Below are 18,266 nucleotides of genomic sequence, written 5' to 3' on the forward strand. Positions count from 1 at the left end.
TTTGGCATCAGGGAGAAACCTGGCCGAAGGGAATCTCCAAGTATTACCCCAGCTGGGAATCTTAATTCCTAGCAATAGTGGATATCTAGCCTGAACTGGACATCTCCTGTGACCAGGCAATACTTCAAGTGGAGGGGGTGGGAAACCAAACCAGCCATATAACCTTCTATCTACAGTCTGTCCTGTCTACAAGATATGCTGGGGTAAGGTTGGCCTAGAGATTGAGGGAGTGGCCAACCAATGACTGGTCTAGCCTGCAACCCATGCCACCCCTGACACTGCCTGGAGCACCAGGTCCTACAGTCTGGATGACACAGAAACCTAGGATAGAACCAAACATGATTGGAGGAAAAAAATCAATGTAATGATGTCTGTTATTCTACTATACACATCGATTGATGCCTAGCCTAACTGTCAAAAGAGAGGCTTATTCCAGCAACTGATGGGGATAAGCTTTCCAGAGCCAAACATTAGGTGGAGCTCAGGAAATCCTTCATAACAGGGAGGAAGGATTGTAGGAGCTAGAGGGGTCAAGGACATCACAAGAAAACTCACAGAATCAACCTGGGCTCATAGGGGTTCAACAGAGACTGAACCGACAACCTGGGAGTCTGTATGGGATTGAACTAGGCATATATGCTACAGTTGTGTAGCTTGGTCCTCTTATGGGACTCCTAACAGTGGGAACAGGGGCTGTCTCCAACTCTTTTACTAGCTTATGAGGCCCTTCTTCCTTCTATTGGGTCACCTTGCCCAGCCTTAATACATGGGGAGGTTCTTAAGTCTTACTGTAACTTGATAAACCATGTTTTTGTTGATACTCAAGGGAAACCTGCCCTTTAGAACTGAGTAGTAGATTGGGGGTTTGGGAACAGAAGGGATGTAGAGGGGAGGAACTGGGAGGAGACGAGGGTGAGGAAACTGACAGGGCTGCAAAATAAATAATAAAAATAATATGCATACCAAACCCCTTTTAAACAATTTAACAAACAAGCAAAAATCATTAATTCAAGAATTATCAACATTTTACTAATATTGTTAAATACCTTAAACAACTTATTTTTGCAGTATTTTAAAGCAAATTATTTTTTATTGAAAAACTGATGTAAGCATGAGGACTAGAGTTCAGATCTCAGGACTCACAGAAATGCTAGATGGTGTGGCAGGCAGCTCACCTGTAATTCCAGTACTTAGTTGGAGATGGAGGTCCCCAAAGTAAGCTGGATTCACTTAACCTATCTTTTTAATGGATGGATGTCCTCAAGTAAAATGTCTTCATGTTCAATAGACTTTTCTGTCTCCCAAAGAAACAGTAAGCCTTGATATTGAATGTGCAGTGAAGTTGTTTGTGATTCATTAGTTTTTATTCCTTAAGTTTTCTCTCACTCTGAAATTTTTTTTTTATATTCATTTGCTCTACCATCATAGTCCCTCAAAAGGAGCATTCCCCAGACCAGAACTGATGGCACATCCTATAGATGCACTGCTTCAGAATCTGGTTATACATGTCGTTTAGATGCACAGGAAGGTTTTGGAAACACTGTTATAAGGAAAGAAGTAAGGCTGACTCCTGTTGATACCAAGAACTCTCCATATCATTGGTTAACTGAGTCCTCCTTGGCTGACATTATATTTACTTATCAGATAGAAAGATGGGGAACATAGTTTAAGTCAATGCATCTTGCATGATAAGAGATCTTGCTAATTAGAGTCACATAAGAACTCTGTAGATGCTTTTCTGACACTGAGCAGCTTGCCTTTAGTTATTCCAGATGATTATCAGTCTCTCATTGTTCAGTGACTTGGAGTGTTAATACAGAACAATGAGGTAGGCCTTTTGAGTGTATGGAGGTGGTGGGGTAGTAGAGGGTGTGTAACGATAAATCTTTCTGCTTAGCTGCCCAAGCCCCGCCACCACGTGGGCTGCCAAAACAACACACAGAGACTTATATTAGGTACAATGCTGCTAGCCAATGACTAGGATTTCTCATTTGCTAGCTCAGTCTCAATTATCAACCATAACTATTAATCTTTATATTTTATAAGACTTATCAAGGATGCTGGCCTTGCGTCCTGTCTTCCTGGTGGTAACATGGCAATTCCTCCTCTACTACATTTCCCAGAATCCTCCTTGACTTCTAATCCCACTTAACTTATTTTTCTATTGGCCAACAGTACTTTATTCAACAACCAATAACATAAGCATACACAGAAGAACTTGCCCTATCAGAGGGGTGTCAATAAAAGGTGGAAAATTGAAGAGCAGTGTCTCCAAAATGAATTCTTGGCTTGTTCAAGAATAGTTCCAAATCAAGTTCTAAGGGGATAAGCTTTCCAGATTAATTTTTCTAGAATGTTAAACTTGAGATTCTGAGATATTGTTTGTTTGTTTGTTTTTTTACATGTTAGAAGGAGTTGTGTAGTACCTCTACATGAAAGTCATGAATACTCCAAGAGAATGCTTAGCTTGATTTGGAAGAGGAGAAAAATAAAATTTCAAAAACACAGGGACCTGGAGAGCTGGCTCAGTCACAAAAAGCACTGGCTGCTCTTCCAGTGGACCACGGTTTGATTTCCAGAACTCACAACCTCTCTAACTCTAGTTCTAGGGAACCCAATGCCCTCTTCAGGTCTTCTCCAGCATGCATATGGTACATGGCAGCCAAAACACCAACACATATAATTAAACCCATACACATATAAACTCATTAGAAATGGAGAATAAAAATATTGCATTGATCTCAGTTGCTAGAATGCCATATTCATGTTCTTTTCTCTTTTTAAAATCTTTCATTTTCTTTTTGAGTTTATAACAAAATGCCAGCCCACAGAATGGGAAAAGATATTCACCAACCCCACATCTGACAGAGGGCTGATCTCCAAAATAAACAATGAATACAAGAAGCTAGCCACCAAAACACCAAACAATGCAATTAAAAGATGGAGTGCAGAACTTCATAGAAAATTCTCAACAGAGGAATCCAAAATGGCTGAAAGACACTTGAGAAAGTGCTCTACATCCTTAGCCATCAGGGGAATGCAACTCAAAACCACTCTGAGATACCATCTTACTCCTGTCAGAATGGCTAAAATCAATAACACCAATGACAATCTATGCTGAAGAGGATGTGGAGAAAGAGGAACTCTCCTCCATTGCTGGTGGGAGTGCAAATTTGTACAGCCACTTTGGAAAGCAGTATGGTGGTTTCTCAGGAAAATGGGAATCAGTCTACCTCAAGATCCAGCAATCCCTCTCTTGGGCGTATACCCAAAGAATACACACTCATACAATAAGGACATATGTTCAACTATGTTCACAGCAGCATTATTTGTAATAGCCAGAACCTGGAAACAACCTAGATGCCCCTCAACTGAAGAATGGATAGAGAAAATGTGGTATATTTACACAATGGAGCACTACTCAGTGGAAAAAAAAAAACAATGGAATCTTGAAATTTGCAGGCAAATGGATGGAACTAGAAGAAACCATCCTCAGTGAGGTAACCCAATCACAAAAAGATAAACATGGTATGTACTCACTCATTTTTGATTTTTAGACATAGAGCAAAGGATCACTAGCCTACATTCCACACTGCCAGAGGAGCTAGGAAACAAGGAGGACCCCAAGAGAAGATTGCATAGTCCCTCAAAGAAGGGGATGGGGACAAGGTCCCCTGACCAAATTGGAGCCCGGGGGCATGGAGAGGAAGAAGAGTCTATTCAAAGCAGACACAGACACCCATAGCTAAGCACTGAACCATACTATTGGAATTCAGTTATGGAGAGGGAGGAGGGTTGAGCAAAGGAGCCAAGATGGAGATGGAGAGACTGGCAGAAACAGTGGACCTGACCTACTGATAGAATGGAGACCCTAGTCATAAAGCTGGGGAAACAGCATTGGACCAAACCAAACTCTCTGAATGTGGCTACCAGCTAGGAGCCCAAGACAATCTATGGCCCCTCTGAAAGTGGAGCCAGTCTTTATCCCTAGAGCTAAATGGACTTTGGGAGCCCATTCCCTATGGAGGGATACTATTGCAGCCCAGATACAGCAAGGAGGGTCTAGACCCTCCCTCAAACAATATGACAGACTCTGAAGATCCTTGGTAGAGGGCCTCACTATGCCTGGAGAGGAGTGGGGGGGGGTGGGTGGGTTGGGTGGAGAACATGGGAGGAGGGGAGGATGAGGGAATGGGGGATGGATATGTAAATATGAGTAATTAAAAATAATACAAAAATTTAAAAAAATCTTTCAAATTCTTTTCTTCCCAAAAGTAGTTTTAGGTTTATAAAGTTATACATATTCCTATCTTGCCTTTTTTTTTTTTTTTTTTTTGGTTTTTGAGACAGTTTCTGGAACTTGCTCTGTAGACCAGGCTGGCCTGGAACTCACAGAGCTCTGCCTGCCCCTGCCTGCCTACTGCTGGGATTAAACTCGGCTTTTCTTGTTTTCTGTAATGTTTATGCTCTCACACTTTTCTTCCTTTCTAAAAGTTTTTGACACATGGTCTTGCTATGTAGCTCTGGCTGGTTTCTTATCGACCGTGAATCCAGACTGTCTTTGAACTCATGGTTATGGTAATCTTCCTGCTGTATCCTCCTGGTGCCAGTGAACCACCACCACCAGCTTCTACTTCTTGCTTTCTTAGTCTTTTTATCTTGATTTTTCAACCCACATACCTAAATGTAAGTGTTCCTCCAGCTGCTTTGGAGTTTTATTCCATGTTTCTGAGGAAATTTAGAAATCTAGAACAAGCAAAAAAACGTCTTTACTCTTATAGAGTTAGCAGTTCCCACAAGAGCCACTGGTTTTTACTGCTTGAGGCAGAAGCAGAGAAGAAAAAGGGCAAAATAAAGGGAACGAGCAGAGTGGAACTCAGTAGAAAGGGTTAGAAAGCCACAACAACTGCCTCAAGGATAAGGGTGTGTGCGTGTCTAATTTTTCTGAATTACAAAGTCAGGGTATGCAAACTGAAAAATTTAGCATGGTTGTAAGAACAAGCCTCTTTGTCTTCTGGGAGACGGTTTTTGCTTCCATTAGAATGTATTTCAGCCATCCTCCTTTGAGATTAACGACACACAATGGCTGCATTATGTCTTTTTATATATCATAGAGAACCAGCAGCAACAGTTTGTCAGCAGGAATAACATGACTCAGCAGTTGCTAGGTAATTTCTTGGATGTTTTATTCTGTGGGATATCATCTGGGGTTTTTCTTGGTGAAATAACTAAGAAAGCAATCTTAAACAAAAGAATAAATAGGACACACAATTGTGATTTTATGTAAATAGCTTGAATAGATTCTACATCAGTAGAAAGGCTCTTTTATGGATCATGTGGGCTAGCTAAATTTTTGGCAGAAACAACAACAAAAAAAGTTGTGAGCAGTAATTTCTTTTTACTCAGCTGTGCTACCTCATGTAAACATCGCAGAGAAACATTCTTCCTTAGAATAGTTCTGCTTCGGATAATTTCTCTCTCCTACTTTATACCCAAGAATGTAAAAAACACCCTTTTGTTGTTAATATTTCACCTCTTGTAGTTCTGTTTTACTCCACAAATAAAAGTCTTCTGTCATTTTATAGTAATTCTGGATGGTTTTAAAGAGACCGAAACAGAATTTACCTTTTAGATAGGAATAAGTAATAAGAACCCATGTTATGATCATAAAGATAAATAATTTTCTTTCTGGACAATATTCATTTCCATATACAGTACACAAAGATAAACTTGGAAGAAAAATACAGGCACCAAAAAGGTTTGTTATTTACGCTTTACTAATTTCAAAGACAGTCTAACCTAGTGAGAAAAATTAAAGATAGATTTCTTAAGACTCTGTTAGTGTGAAACATAATGCCAAGCTTCACAATTTTATTTTATTTACACAGATGTAAAAATAACAATTCAGACAGATGTTAACCCACCCTTCCTTCCTTCCTTCCTTCCTTCCTTCCTTCCTTCCTTCCTTCCTTCCTTCCTTCCTTCCTTCCATATTTTGGAGACAAGGTATTTTCTGTAGCCCACAGTAGCCTCACACCAATGATCTTGCTTCAACCTCCCAAGTGCTGGATTACAGGCATGTATCACTGTGACCAGCTCTGACTGCCATCCTTTTGTCAGAGATAGTCTGGGAAAATGTTTACAATAATGATAATAATGGTAATGTTAATAATAATGATGATAGTAATATTTATCATTAAACATTCATGGAACAGTTTCTAAGAGTTCTTCTTTTGGTATGTTTTGGGTACTTTATTAAGGCTTTCCATAGCCTAATTTGATTTTCACAACAATCTGTAATGTCACAGATTTGCATTTCACAGATGAGAAAACAGGATAAAAAGCTTTTGAGTAATTTACTCAAAGTCATATAGAGGAAGGCAGTCCTGAAATTTAGATCACTTGGACTCTGTTCAAAGCCCATATATATAGCTTTAACCATTTTTGATGATAACTCTAATGTAAGAGATGGCACTGGGACATGGCAGAGATTAGTGAATGTATTTAATTACAAAGAAAAGAAATATTATTTTAATGGACAGAAGTAAAGAAACAAAAACAAAAAAATCCACAACTCACCATTTAAAAAAAATTACTGGCTGTGTCCACATGTAATTCCCAGAGGGAAATATGAATTTTAAATTAATTTTTTCATTGTTTAACTATTCTTGTAGGATGTAGTTCTTTGTAAGCACTACTAAACTTGGTGTATTTTATTCTTTAAACATGAATGCTAGCTATCCATTGTGAAAACTGCTAGAAATATTTTAAAAATAATATATTCAAAACTAATAGAGTCTGTAATTCTCATACACTTAATATATTCATTTCGAACACAGCATGCATTGTCACACAGGACATTTATTTCTAAATGCTTTTCTCATTATGTTATAGTGAAACTCCATATGGAATTTCTGAAATTGTTATTCATGTGTATCTGTTGTGTCTACTTTTAGAGAAATTTAGATAATATTAATGCTGATTTTTACTTTTTCTGTTTACTTCATCGTCAAAATATTCTTATAGCTTCACACAATAATAATTTCAAAATTTTTGAGAATTCCTGGAATACTGATTTATTGTCCCTTAATCTCAAAAATCATGTTGGCAAAAGGTGAAAGATTTACAGGATATGAAGGGATGTCTTCATCAAAACTTTCTCCTCAGGGCTCAGGGAGCTATGCAGAACAGGTGGCAGAACAACTGTAAGAGCCAGAGGTGATGGACATCTCCCGGGAAACTATCTTCCGAAGACAACAGGGCGATGCACATATGAACTCACAGAGACTGCACAAATCTTACACAAGTTCAAGCCAGATAGGATACCAGCACACAAGGATGTGAACACAAACTCTCATCCCAAGCCAAGAAGATATTTGCAACTAATATCCATTGACAAAGGAGTATCGGTTTTCTCCAATGGAGTGTCACTGGGTATGTCAACTATACTACAGGGAAAACCCTCTGCCCAGAGTAGTTGGCCAATAAACAACAAACTCAATGGCTTTTTTGTGGCCTTTTGTTTTTACCATTTTGTGTTTTACAGGTCTTTTGGTTTTTTGTTTTGATTTTTGTTGAATTTTTGTTTTGAAAGAGAGAGCAAAAGAATACTAAGTTGGGTGGGTAGGGAGGTGAGGAAGATCTGGGAGGAGCTGGTGTAGGGGTAAACATGATCAGTAAATATTGTATGGAAAAAATAAAAAAGAACTGCATTTTTAAAGAACCCTGAAAAAAGCTGGGAAATATTTTTAGACTATTTTTTATTTGAGTTAGTAACCAATAACAAAAATAATGTTTTGGTTTTATAGGTTTTTTTTTTTTTGAGACAGAGTTTCTCTGTGTAACAGCCCTGACTGTCCTGGAACTCACTTTATAGACCACACTGGTTTTGAACTCACAGAGATCAGCCTGCCTCTGCCTCCCTCCCAAGTGCTGGCGTTAAAGGTGTGTGCCACCACTGCCTAGCTAATGTATTGTTTTTTGGAAATTGCTAAGAAAATAGATTTTGAGAATTTTCATCACAAGAAGTAATTATGTGAGATAATTCATATGCTAACTATCTCAATGGAATCATATCACAGTGTATTCCTACTTTAAAATATATTATACACAGAAAAACAAAGTAAAAACATCAAATAAGATTTTAAAAGCAATTTAGCTACATTTTTATCCTGGGTTATTAGATCAGATTTTAGACAGGCAACTGTTACTTAGTATTTGCTTTTAAGTTTTAGACAATTTTAAGCAATTCTGAGGGAGTGAGCTGTTAGTAACATCTGGGGTTCTGGAGCTCTGAAATATGGCTTCTTCTGGAGAGATTAAAGGTTTCACTCACGCTTTCATTTCATCAAATCCTCTACTGAAGTTTAACTTTGAAACAACAGGACACACTTTCACATTTAATCCCTGTTTTTAATCTGTTCATTTTTTCCTGAGACCATTTAGATGTTTTCAACTAGAAAACATGGAAGAATTCCAGAACCAGGTGTCTGCTTTCTGGTGTGTGAAGAAGCTAAAGGTATAAGCTATAGTAACAGTATTTTTTGTTTTTGTGTATCAGAGAACCTAGGACCTTGAACATGCTAGGTAGTTTCTCTGAGTCACATCTCTAGACAATTAATAGTGTTTTTTTTTTTTTCTTTTTAACTTGACCTCTATGTATATATTTGTGATAAAGAATTTTCATAGGACTCTATAATACTTTGACTGCAGAGAACTAGTCAAGATTGTGTCAAAAATATACAGGTATAGATTGCTGGTGAGTGAAGTAATTTTGACAATTAATTGGGAATAGATATAATAGTAATCAGCTATGTGAACTGAGACAAAAATGTGGAAAAAACACAATATGATTCTGAAGACACTAAAGAAAACTAACAGTTACCTCGAACAGCATAGCCATCTTTTACTGATGCTGGGAATGGGGGTAGGTTGTCTTTTGCATATACATCTTGAGCAAGGACTCGCCCCATTCCATCTGAAAGAAAAGAAAGAAATATGAATAATGGAGGCAGTGGGAAAGCAATCAGTCATAAATAAGATGGGTACAAGTGCATGCACCATATCTTAGAAATGGGCCTAGCCTGACTTTCTGATTGTTCAAGGAATAGTGTACAGAAAGAAGAGTTGTATCCTAGTACCTAAAAAAAAAAAAAAAAACACAGATGGTCAACACTTCTAATAATGGTTATAGTAATTAAAGATGAATTGCTACACAGCCAGAAAAAATGTGTTCAGAAGATATGTCATTAACTCTCTCGAAATGCAAATATAATATTCCTCAAAAGGAAAGCCAAATTTAAACATTTTCATTGACCCAGAAATTTCTCTTCTAGTATTGTATCATAAAAATTAAATTTATATTCATGTAGATCTTTATTTCAGAGTTGCTTATGTTAGTAAATATAGAAAGATAAATAATATATTTAAATAAATAGTGGCATTATTCTTATGAGTGCATTTATAAAGAATATTTATGGACAAACAAAATATGATTAAAAAGATATATTTTAAAATATGCAAAATTGTATGTGCACTATAATTTAACTACATTAACATACAAACATATATCAATAGAATGATGTACATGAAACTATAAAGGCTGTTATTTTAAAATGTTAGTTACATCTTTTAGTCACTGTTATAGGTTTTTTTTTTTTTTTTGAAACAGTTCCAAGTTGTAGCTTTAATACAATAAACATGCCACTCTTACAAGCATAAACTTTATTTTCTGTCCTGAAAGGAGAAAGGTAAGAAAAGAAAGAAGCTTCCCAATCACTTCATTTAAAGTTTAACCTTTGATTTTGGCTTCATTAACTCAAGTGATTTAATGACAAGAAGTGTATCAATGGTGTAATTCAAATGGATTCATGACCAACTCCCTAAATTGTTCTTTTTTTTTTGAAACAGGATTTCTCCATGTAGCCCTGGCTGGCCTCAAACTCAGAGATCTGCCTGCCTCTGCCTCTCTATTGCTGGGATTACAGTCACGCAGTGCTACCACCCAGCTCCCCGAATTATTTAGCGAGAATCTACCTTTAGAATCAAGACAAGTAACAGGAATTGACTGGTAAGATGCATTCTCATACTTTATAACATTCCCTTGTTCTTTCTATTGGGGGTTGACTTTAGCCACAAAGGCCTATTGATGGGGGAGTTCCTTCTGTGTATATGTTTATCTTATTGGTTGTTGAATAAAGTATTGTTAGCCAATAGGGAAGCAAGATAGGTGGGACTAGGAATCGAGGAGGATTCTGGGAAATGTAGTAAACAGAAGTCTTGTGATCCAAACAGGAAGAAACATAGTAGGCGGACTCAGAATATAAGCAGGGAGAAGCAGGAAATTGCTCTCTTCCTCCTCCTCTCTTCTAGGAGGAGCCACCATGTGATCCCAGCAAGAGAAGACACCTGCCGCTGGCATCCGATAAGTCTTTATAAAATATATAGATTAATGATTATGGTTGATACTTAAGACAGAGCAAGCAAATAAGAAATCCTTGTCATTGGCCAGCAGCATTGTATCTAATAGAAGTCTCTGTGTGTTATTTTGGGCGCCCACGTGACGGCCGGGCTCTGGTGGTTGGCGGGAAGATTTACCATTACAGTCTATTGCTTTCCAGATTTAGGACCTGGAAGTATAGAGGGTTTTTTTTTTAATTTTTGAACCCCAATTCATAGAGATACTGAGTCTTCCTTTAGAGCCCTGAACCTTGAATCTGAAGGGAGAACTTGATAGATTTTAGCTTCATATATTTCCAGGAGATTGATTCTCTTCTGGATCTATACTTTCCAAGAAAAGGAAAGTGCTGAGACCGTAGCTTTGATTCCTATTCATGAATACTCTTTTTCTTTTACAGAGGGGTAGGGGTGGGGAATAAGGAGGTACAGTGTCTTCTTATGTAGCCCAGGATGGACTTGAACTCACTTTCCCTTGCTTCATCTCTGAATGGTAGGATTACAGTCATGAGCCACTAAATCTTGCTATGACATCAGTTCCTAAGTGAACCAGAAGATATAAGGTAGTCATTAAAATTGAGCCAGGATCACAATTGGCCTCCAGGAGTAGCTCCTAAAATATAACTGATTTAGCTTGTGATAGGTAGGTAAAAATACAAGCTCTATACCAATTTATATACTAAGATAATGTCTTTGCTGGCATCTTAAATATTAATGAATAGTGGCCAATAATCAAAGTTAGCACAAATGCTCCAACTCTCTGGCAGCTGGCCCTTTAGCAGGCTCATTGGTATCTAATAAATGTTTGCTATCATTTTTAAGTTACTAAGTAGTATCATGTACAAATTATCACTTAATCCCCCCCAAAATCCAGTAATATGTATTGGTCAAAGTACAGAGATTAAGTGTCTGTACTCAACCATAAATGGGGCATCTATCTCACACCTCCTCCCCATAAGCTTAGGGGATATCATGGAAGAGGAAGTGGAGCAAAAAGTTAGAGGCTACAAAGATTCGGGAAGATGAACTCCCAGCAGCTGTGGCAGCTTGCATCGACATGCACAAGATGAAGTCAGTCAACATTTCTAGCATGGAATAGGTAGGGATTCACAAGTCCCTACCCATAGTCCTAGAAGTCGGGGACTTAGCACTTACTAGACTGAAAGACTACTGGTACAGACATCTGCAGATCTCATAGTTGTTTAACATGTAAATGAGGAGCTGGAGAGATGGCTCAGCTGTTGAGAGTACTGGCTGTTCTTCCAGAAGTTTTGAGTTTAATATCCACCACCAACCACGTGGTGCCTCATAACCATCTATAATGGGATCTGATGCCCTTTTCTGGCCTTCAGGCATACAGGCAGGCAAAGCAGGCATGCATAAAAAATTAAACCAAATCAAAAACCCACCACCACCAACTACAAAAAAATGTAAGTGAACAATTTAACACAAAGCTCTAACAATCTGCTTTCTAGGATATGCTCACTTGTGCTGTAAAAAGACAAAGGCAGGGTGACAGGTCAAAAACAGAGTAGTCTTTTTAGGTTTTAACAGGAAACTCATATTTGATTCAGCTTCTCATCTGATAACTGATTAACAAATTTCCTAGTAGTACTAGTGTTTTATTTTTTATACATTTTAAAGATTCACTTATTTTACTTTATGTGGATGAAAGGTTTGCTTCCATGAACATATGTTTACCATGAACATGCCTGTTGGATCACCTGGGACTGGGGATATGGATTGTTGTGAGCCACCACCTGGGTGATGGGAATCCAAACCTACTCCTCTGCAAGAGCAACAAGAACTCTTGGCCACCAGACCCCTCCCGTCCTCTAGTAAGTATTAGTGCTTCTAAGCTGGGATGACTGTTCTAAGTCTTTATAGATTAAAATGGCTGAAAAGGGATGGATGTGTGTGGAAAATCCAAAAATTTCAAGCCTGACTGTAAGCATAGCACTCAAGTTTGTTTTCTAAAGGTTTGTAAAAGCTTAATTATCTTAGTGGGAAGCTTATTAAAACATGAAGTCTACAGGGAGGTGTTCTTTGGGTAATGTTATTAAGTTCAGGAAGAAAACAACTCAAAAGCTTTAGGAAGACCTTGAAACTGACCAGATAAACTTCTCCCTCATTCATTAAGCTGCATATAAGCAGAAGGGTTGCTGAGTGTCTTAGACCAATGAGACGGAGACCAACCAAGCTGCCTAGAAGAGACTCAGGCCAGTTGAGGGTTTGGAAGAAGCAGAGATCAGCCAACTTCCTGAAAGATATTCTCCAACATGTGAGCTGCCTCCCAATTGTGCAGTGCTCTCCAGGTTCCCAGCTTTGTGAGCTGTTACCTATGCTGAGCTGGGCTTTTGATGATGCAGTTATCTTTAAGTCATTTCTGTTCCTGCATGTGACCTCTTACCCGTATTCCTCTAAGTAAGCACCATAAAACTTTGGTGGTATCCCCATTTTGGTTTGTCTTTGGTTCCCCATATATGGGATGAGCAGATATTTGTTCATATGTCCCCAGAAACAATGTCATACAACATTTTCCAACAGGGTATTTAATGTCGAACACACTTTGAGAACTTAGAGATTGTATATATAAATCGTAATTCTGTGTTTGTTTTCATCACTTCTAATGAAATTAGGACATATACCCCTGATTAAAGTATTAGCCACACCACAGTGTACAAGCTGGGGATTCTTGGTAGTGTGAGTGAAGATGCCCAGCCCAGTTGTGGTCAACAGAGACTCTGTACACATTAATAACGGAAACTTCTAAAGGGAAGATAGCTCTTAGGAACATCTGACCCTTGACTAGGTCCAGTAATAGCCTAAATGGAATAACAGATAATCTGAAATTCAAAATTTTACCCTCTACTTGGAAGATTCTAACATTAGGAGACCTAGAAAGAAGTCAATCCAAAACTTGGTCTTTCTCTTGCCCTTCATGTCCCCATGTATTTCCCTATCTTAAATGAACTTTATTTTACTTTATGTGTATAGATTTTTTTTTGTATGTCTGTATGCCACTTCTATTCCTGGTAACAGAGGGTATCAGGTCTCCTGTATCTGGAGTTAAAGACTGTTATGAACTGCCACTTAAGCGTTGGGTCATCTGGAAGAGCACTGCTCTTTTCCCTTTCTATTTCTTTTCTGTCTCTTTATTTCATTAATTTTTGCTTTTACATTTATTCTAATGCATTTTAACTTCAAAGCATACTTTAAATTAATTTTGCTGTTCTTATTTATTTTATTTTTGAGATAATATACACTTCCCCCTTCCATTTCCTCCCTCCAAACCTTCCCATTTATCCCTTCTTGCTCTATTTCAAATTCAAAGATAATGATGCGGGCTGGAGAGATGGCTCAGCAGTTAAAAACACTGGCTGCTCTTCCAGAGGACCTGGGTTCAATTCTCAGCACCCACATGGCAGCTCATAACTGTCTGTAACTCCAGTTCCAGGGGGTCTGACACATTCCACATCAATGCATATAAAATAAATTTAAATAAATTATAAAAAAGATAATGATGCACCTTAAGATCTTAGAAGAACAAGAACCCTGTAAACATGAAAGCAGTAGACAGACAGAAATAGTAAGAATCAGGGCATGAATTAATTACATAGAGAATAAAGGGACTATACAAGGAAACAATAAAACAGTTGATTCCTTGAAAAAACAAATAAACAAGAGAGACAAACCATAGTCAAACTAATAAAAATAAAAAGAAAGACTCACATCAATAAGATTGGGCATAAGAAGAGAACATTTCAACAAGTAGCAATGAAAACAAAAGGATCACCAGGAAATTCTTTGAAAATCTATATTCTAAAGAGATGTTAAATCAAGAAGAAATAGATAAATACATAGACACATGAACAACTTGAACAGACCTATAAGAAGGGAGGAGATTGAAGCAGATAGTACTAAAGAATCTTCCCACAGAAAAACACTCAGAACAAGACAGATGAAAGGCTGAATCCTGTAATACCTTTAAAGAAGAAGTAACACCAATGACATTCAAACTATTGAGTAAAATAAAAAGGAAGAAACACTGTGGTGATTATTTATTATTTAAAAAGCCTTTGGAGATAAAAAAGCAATGCAGCCAAGCCACTAGCTCTTACCTCTACTTCAGACTGAAATGACAATCCTGACTCCATGAATCCTCCTTGTGCAATGCAGACTGCACTGCTCTCTACCACGTCTCAGACGGCAATGCTTCCCTGTCTGGAAACTAAATCTCACATGAGACCCTTTGCTTCTTCCTTTTATACCTCCCTAATGCTGGGATTAAAGGTGTGAGCTCTATTATTCTTTTGCATTGATTTATTCTTTTGTAGTCCAGGGTGGTCTTGGACTCACAGGGATTCATCTGCCTCTGTCTCCTGAGTGCTGGGACTAAAGGTGTATACCACCACTACCTGGTCTCTATGTCTAGCTAGTATGGCTGTTGGGATTAAAGTTGTGTATCACCACTGCCTGGCTCTATGTTGCTAGCTTTGCATTTTGATCTCTAATGGCTTTATTAAATGATAAACAATATATCACCAGAAAACACTACAAACTAATTCTGTGAAGTCAGTATTACTTTGATACCTATACCAGGCAAGGGTAGAACAAAAATCAAACAAACAAAAAAAACCAAAGAAGAAAACTATGAGTCATCTTCTCTAATGTATGTATACAGATGCAAAAAAATTCTCAATAAGAACAATACTTGTAACTGACTCAACAACATTTTTAAAAGACAACCAAGGCCAATTTAATTTTCATCTATGGATAAAATTACAGTTCAATATTTCTGAATTAATAAATTAATAAATAAACTTCCTGAGGAAGTGCAGTATAGACATACAAAGGTTTGGAAATAGTTATAATAATCATTCATTCATGATTAAAAACCTGAAGAAATTAGGAACAGAAGGAACATACCTCAACACTTTCCTCTAAATTCAGGAATGAGATAAGGGTATTTACTTTCAACATTTTATTCAATATAGTGCTCAAGACTAAGCTAGAGTAATAAAGCAAGAAAAGGAAATATCAGGGATTCAAAAAGGGAAGTAGGAAGTAAAAACATCCAAATTTTCAGATGATATGACTCTAAACTTAAAGGTGTTATAGATTCTGCCAGAAAACTACAAGATCTGATAAACATCTTAGCATAGGAGTAAGATACAAAACAATCAATGTTAAAAAGTATTTTTCTCTACCAATAATCAACTTGCTAACAAAAAAATTAAGGAATATTGTCTATACTCTAGCATAAAATTCCTAGAAATAAAACTATCCAAGAGTTGGAGGGCTTCCACAAGGAAAAATTTAAAACAGTGAATATAGAAATTGAAGAAGACTCTTCAGCTCAGACTAGAAAATGAATGTATTGCAGATTCAATGCAATCTCCATCTTTACCAATGTTATTCTTCATAAAAATAGAAAAACAATTCTAAAGTCCATGAAAGTACACACACACACAAACACACACACACACACACACACACACACACACACACACACACACACACACACCCAAAACCAACCCTCTAAAATAAACCCCAAACAAAACCAAAACTACCAGCACTTCAACTACAACAACAAACTCCAAATAGACAAAGCATGTTAGGTAAAAAGAACAGTGCTAGAGGCCGCACAATACCTGATTTCAAATTATACTACAGAGCTTTAGTTGCAAAACCAATATTGTACTGGTGCAAAGACAGATATACAACTGATGGAAAAGAATAGAGGACTTAAAATAAACTTATAAATAGCTATAGCCAACTTCCCTGTTTTGACAAAGTTGCCAAAAACCTACAGTGGAATAAAAACAGCCTCTTCACATAAATAGTACCAGGAAAACTGGATATCTATATTTAGAGTAACAAAATTGTATTGTTGTCTCTCACCATGTCTAAAAATCAATTCAAAGTAGATCAAAGACCTTAATGAAAGCCTTGAACCTTCAAAACTGCTAGAAGAAATCGAGGAAAATATTTTGAGATAAAGATAAGTCTTTCGGGTAAGACTCCAAATTTAGAAATAACAGAAAGAACTCACACACAGGACTGCACAAAATTATTTTATTTTTATTTCTGTGAATGCATGTATATTAGTGTGAGTATATGCCACTTGTGTTCAGGTGCTTGTGTAGGCCCTCAGAGGGCATTGGATGCTCTGGAACTATAGTTACAGGAGGTTGTGAGCTGTCTGATGTGTGTGGTGGGAATTAAACTTTGGTTCTGTGGAAGAGCAGCAAGCATTCTCAACTACTGAGTAATCTGTCCTGATTACTGAGTAATCTTGTCCTGGGGCTGCATAAAATTAAAAGCCTCTGCAAAGGAAAGGAAACATCAACAGACTAAAGAGATGGTCTATACAATGGAAGAAAATCTTTGACAGCTATATATCTGACATGAGATCAGTGCATAGAACAGAGAACTACAAAAATACTAAATACCAAAATAAGCAATTCATCAATAAATAGGCAAGAAAAATGATCAGAAAACTAGAACTACTCTGAGGTTCTATCTCACCTCAGTTAGAATGTCCATCATCAGGAAAACAACGAACAAATGTTGGTAAGAATAAGGGGTGCAGATGGAGCAACTATGGAAATCAGCATTAAGGTTTCTTAAAATCAAACATGTCATCCAGCTTTGTTTCTCCTAGGTACACCCAAAGGAATTAAAGTGAGCATATCAGCAGGGATACTTACATACCAAAATTTACTGAAGAACTATTCACAGTAGCCACAATATGGAACCAGCTTAGATGTTCATTAACAGGCAAATACATAAAGAAAATATGGTGTATATGGGGGTGGGCCTAGGCCCTATTCCAAAGGATATGACAGACTCTGAAGACCCCCTATGGAAGGCTTCACCCTCGCTGGGGAGCAGAAAGAGTATGGGATAGGTAAGGTGTTAGTTGGGGGGAAGGGGAGAAGGGGAGGGAGAGGGAACTGGGAGTGACATGTAAAATAATCTTGTTTCTAATTCAAATAAAAAATGGAGAAAAAAAAGAAAATATGGTGTATAAACAAAATGGAGTTTTGTTAAGATGAAAAAAAAAAGAAATTACATCATTTTCAGGAAAACTGATAGAACTGGATACCAACAGGTTAAGTGAGCTATTTTAAATATCCGGACACAGAAAGACAAATATTGCATATTTTTTCTGGCATGTAGAATCCAGATTAAAAATACTACCATCCTCAATGCATTTATTTTATGAAAATAAAATAGTCACTATCTGAAAGGAGGTAAGAGTTTAAAGGTTAAGAAAGAGGTAAGAAGACGACAAGAGAATGCAGTGGTGGGTAGAGACCAATTATCATATGCTTTCTCTTATATGTGGACTCTAGACTGAGGAGTATATATCTAAAATATATGAAAGCTCAGGGAAACTGGGAACAGTTAGATGAGGCCAGTGGGCAGTGGGCAAAGGATGGTTGATGGGAGGAATCTTAGCAAAATATATAGAATCCATTATTCACTTTAGGATACTATAGTGGCAAAGGCATAGTGTTTAATTTTTTTATACATTTATGTAGTTTGTGTTATTGTGCATATTTGATACATTGCATGAGTGCTTTTGGATGTCAGGGTAACCTGTAGGACTTGGTTACACATATAGGTTCTGGGGATCAAACTCAGGTCCTCAGGCTTGGCAGCAAGACTCCCTATTTGTTGCACCATTTCACTGACCCCAAAAGATATAAGGAATTTTGATGCTGCTCCTTTTTAAATATATTTCTTTTCAATTGCAATATTTTTCCATTTCTTATGCTCTGAATCTTAACACTATTAACATA

At 37.3% G+C, this 18,266-nt stretch overlaps 1 protein-coding gene across 6 annotated transcripts in view; it reads right to left on the reverse strand.

Annotated features, from left to right (window-relative positions):
- LOC100762786 (gephyrin) overlaps positions 1-18,266 on the reverse strand; it is a 375,076-nt gene that overhangs the window by 74,084 nt on the left and 282,726 nt on the right. For all 6 annotated transcript variants that reach the window (XM_035444849.1, XM_027418340.2, XM_027418336.2 and 3 more), the window contains one exon: positions 8,885-8,977. In XM_035444849.1, the coding sequence (XP_035300740.1) occupies positions 8,885-8,977 (93 nt within the window). The remainder of the gene's footprint in view (positions 1-8,884; positions 8,978-18,266) is intronic.

Source organism: Cricetulus griseus, chromosome 5 (assembly GCF_003668045.3).
Source record: "Cricetulus griseus strain 17A/GY chromosome 5, alternate assembly CriGri-PICRH-1.0, whole genome shotgun sequence".
Classification (NCBI taxonomy): Eukaryota; Metazoa; Chordata; class Mammalia; order Rodentia; family Cricetidae; genus Cricetulus; species Cricetulus griseus.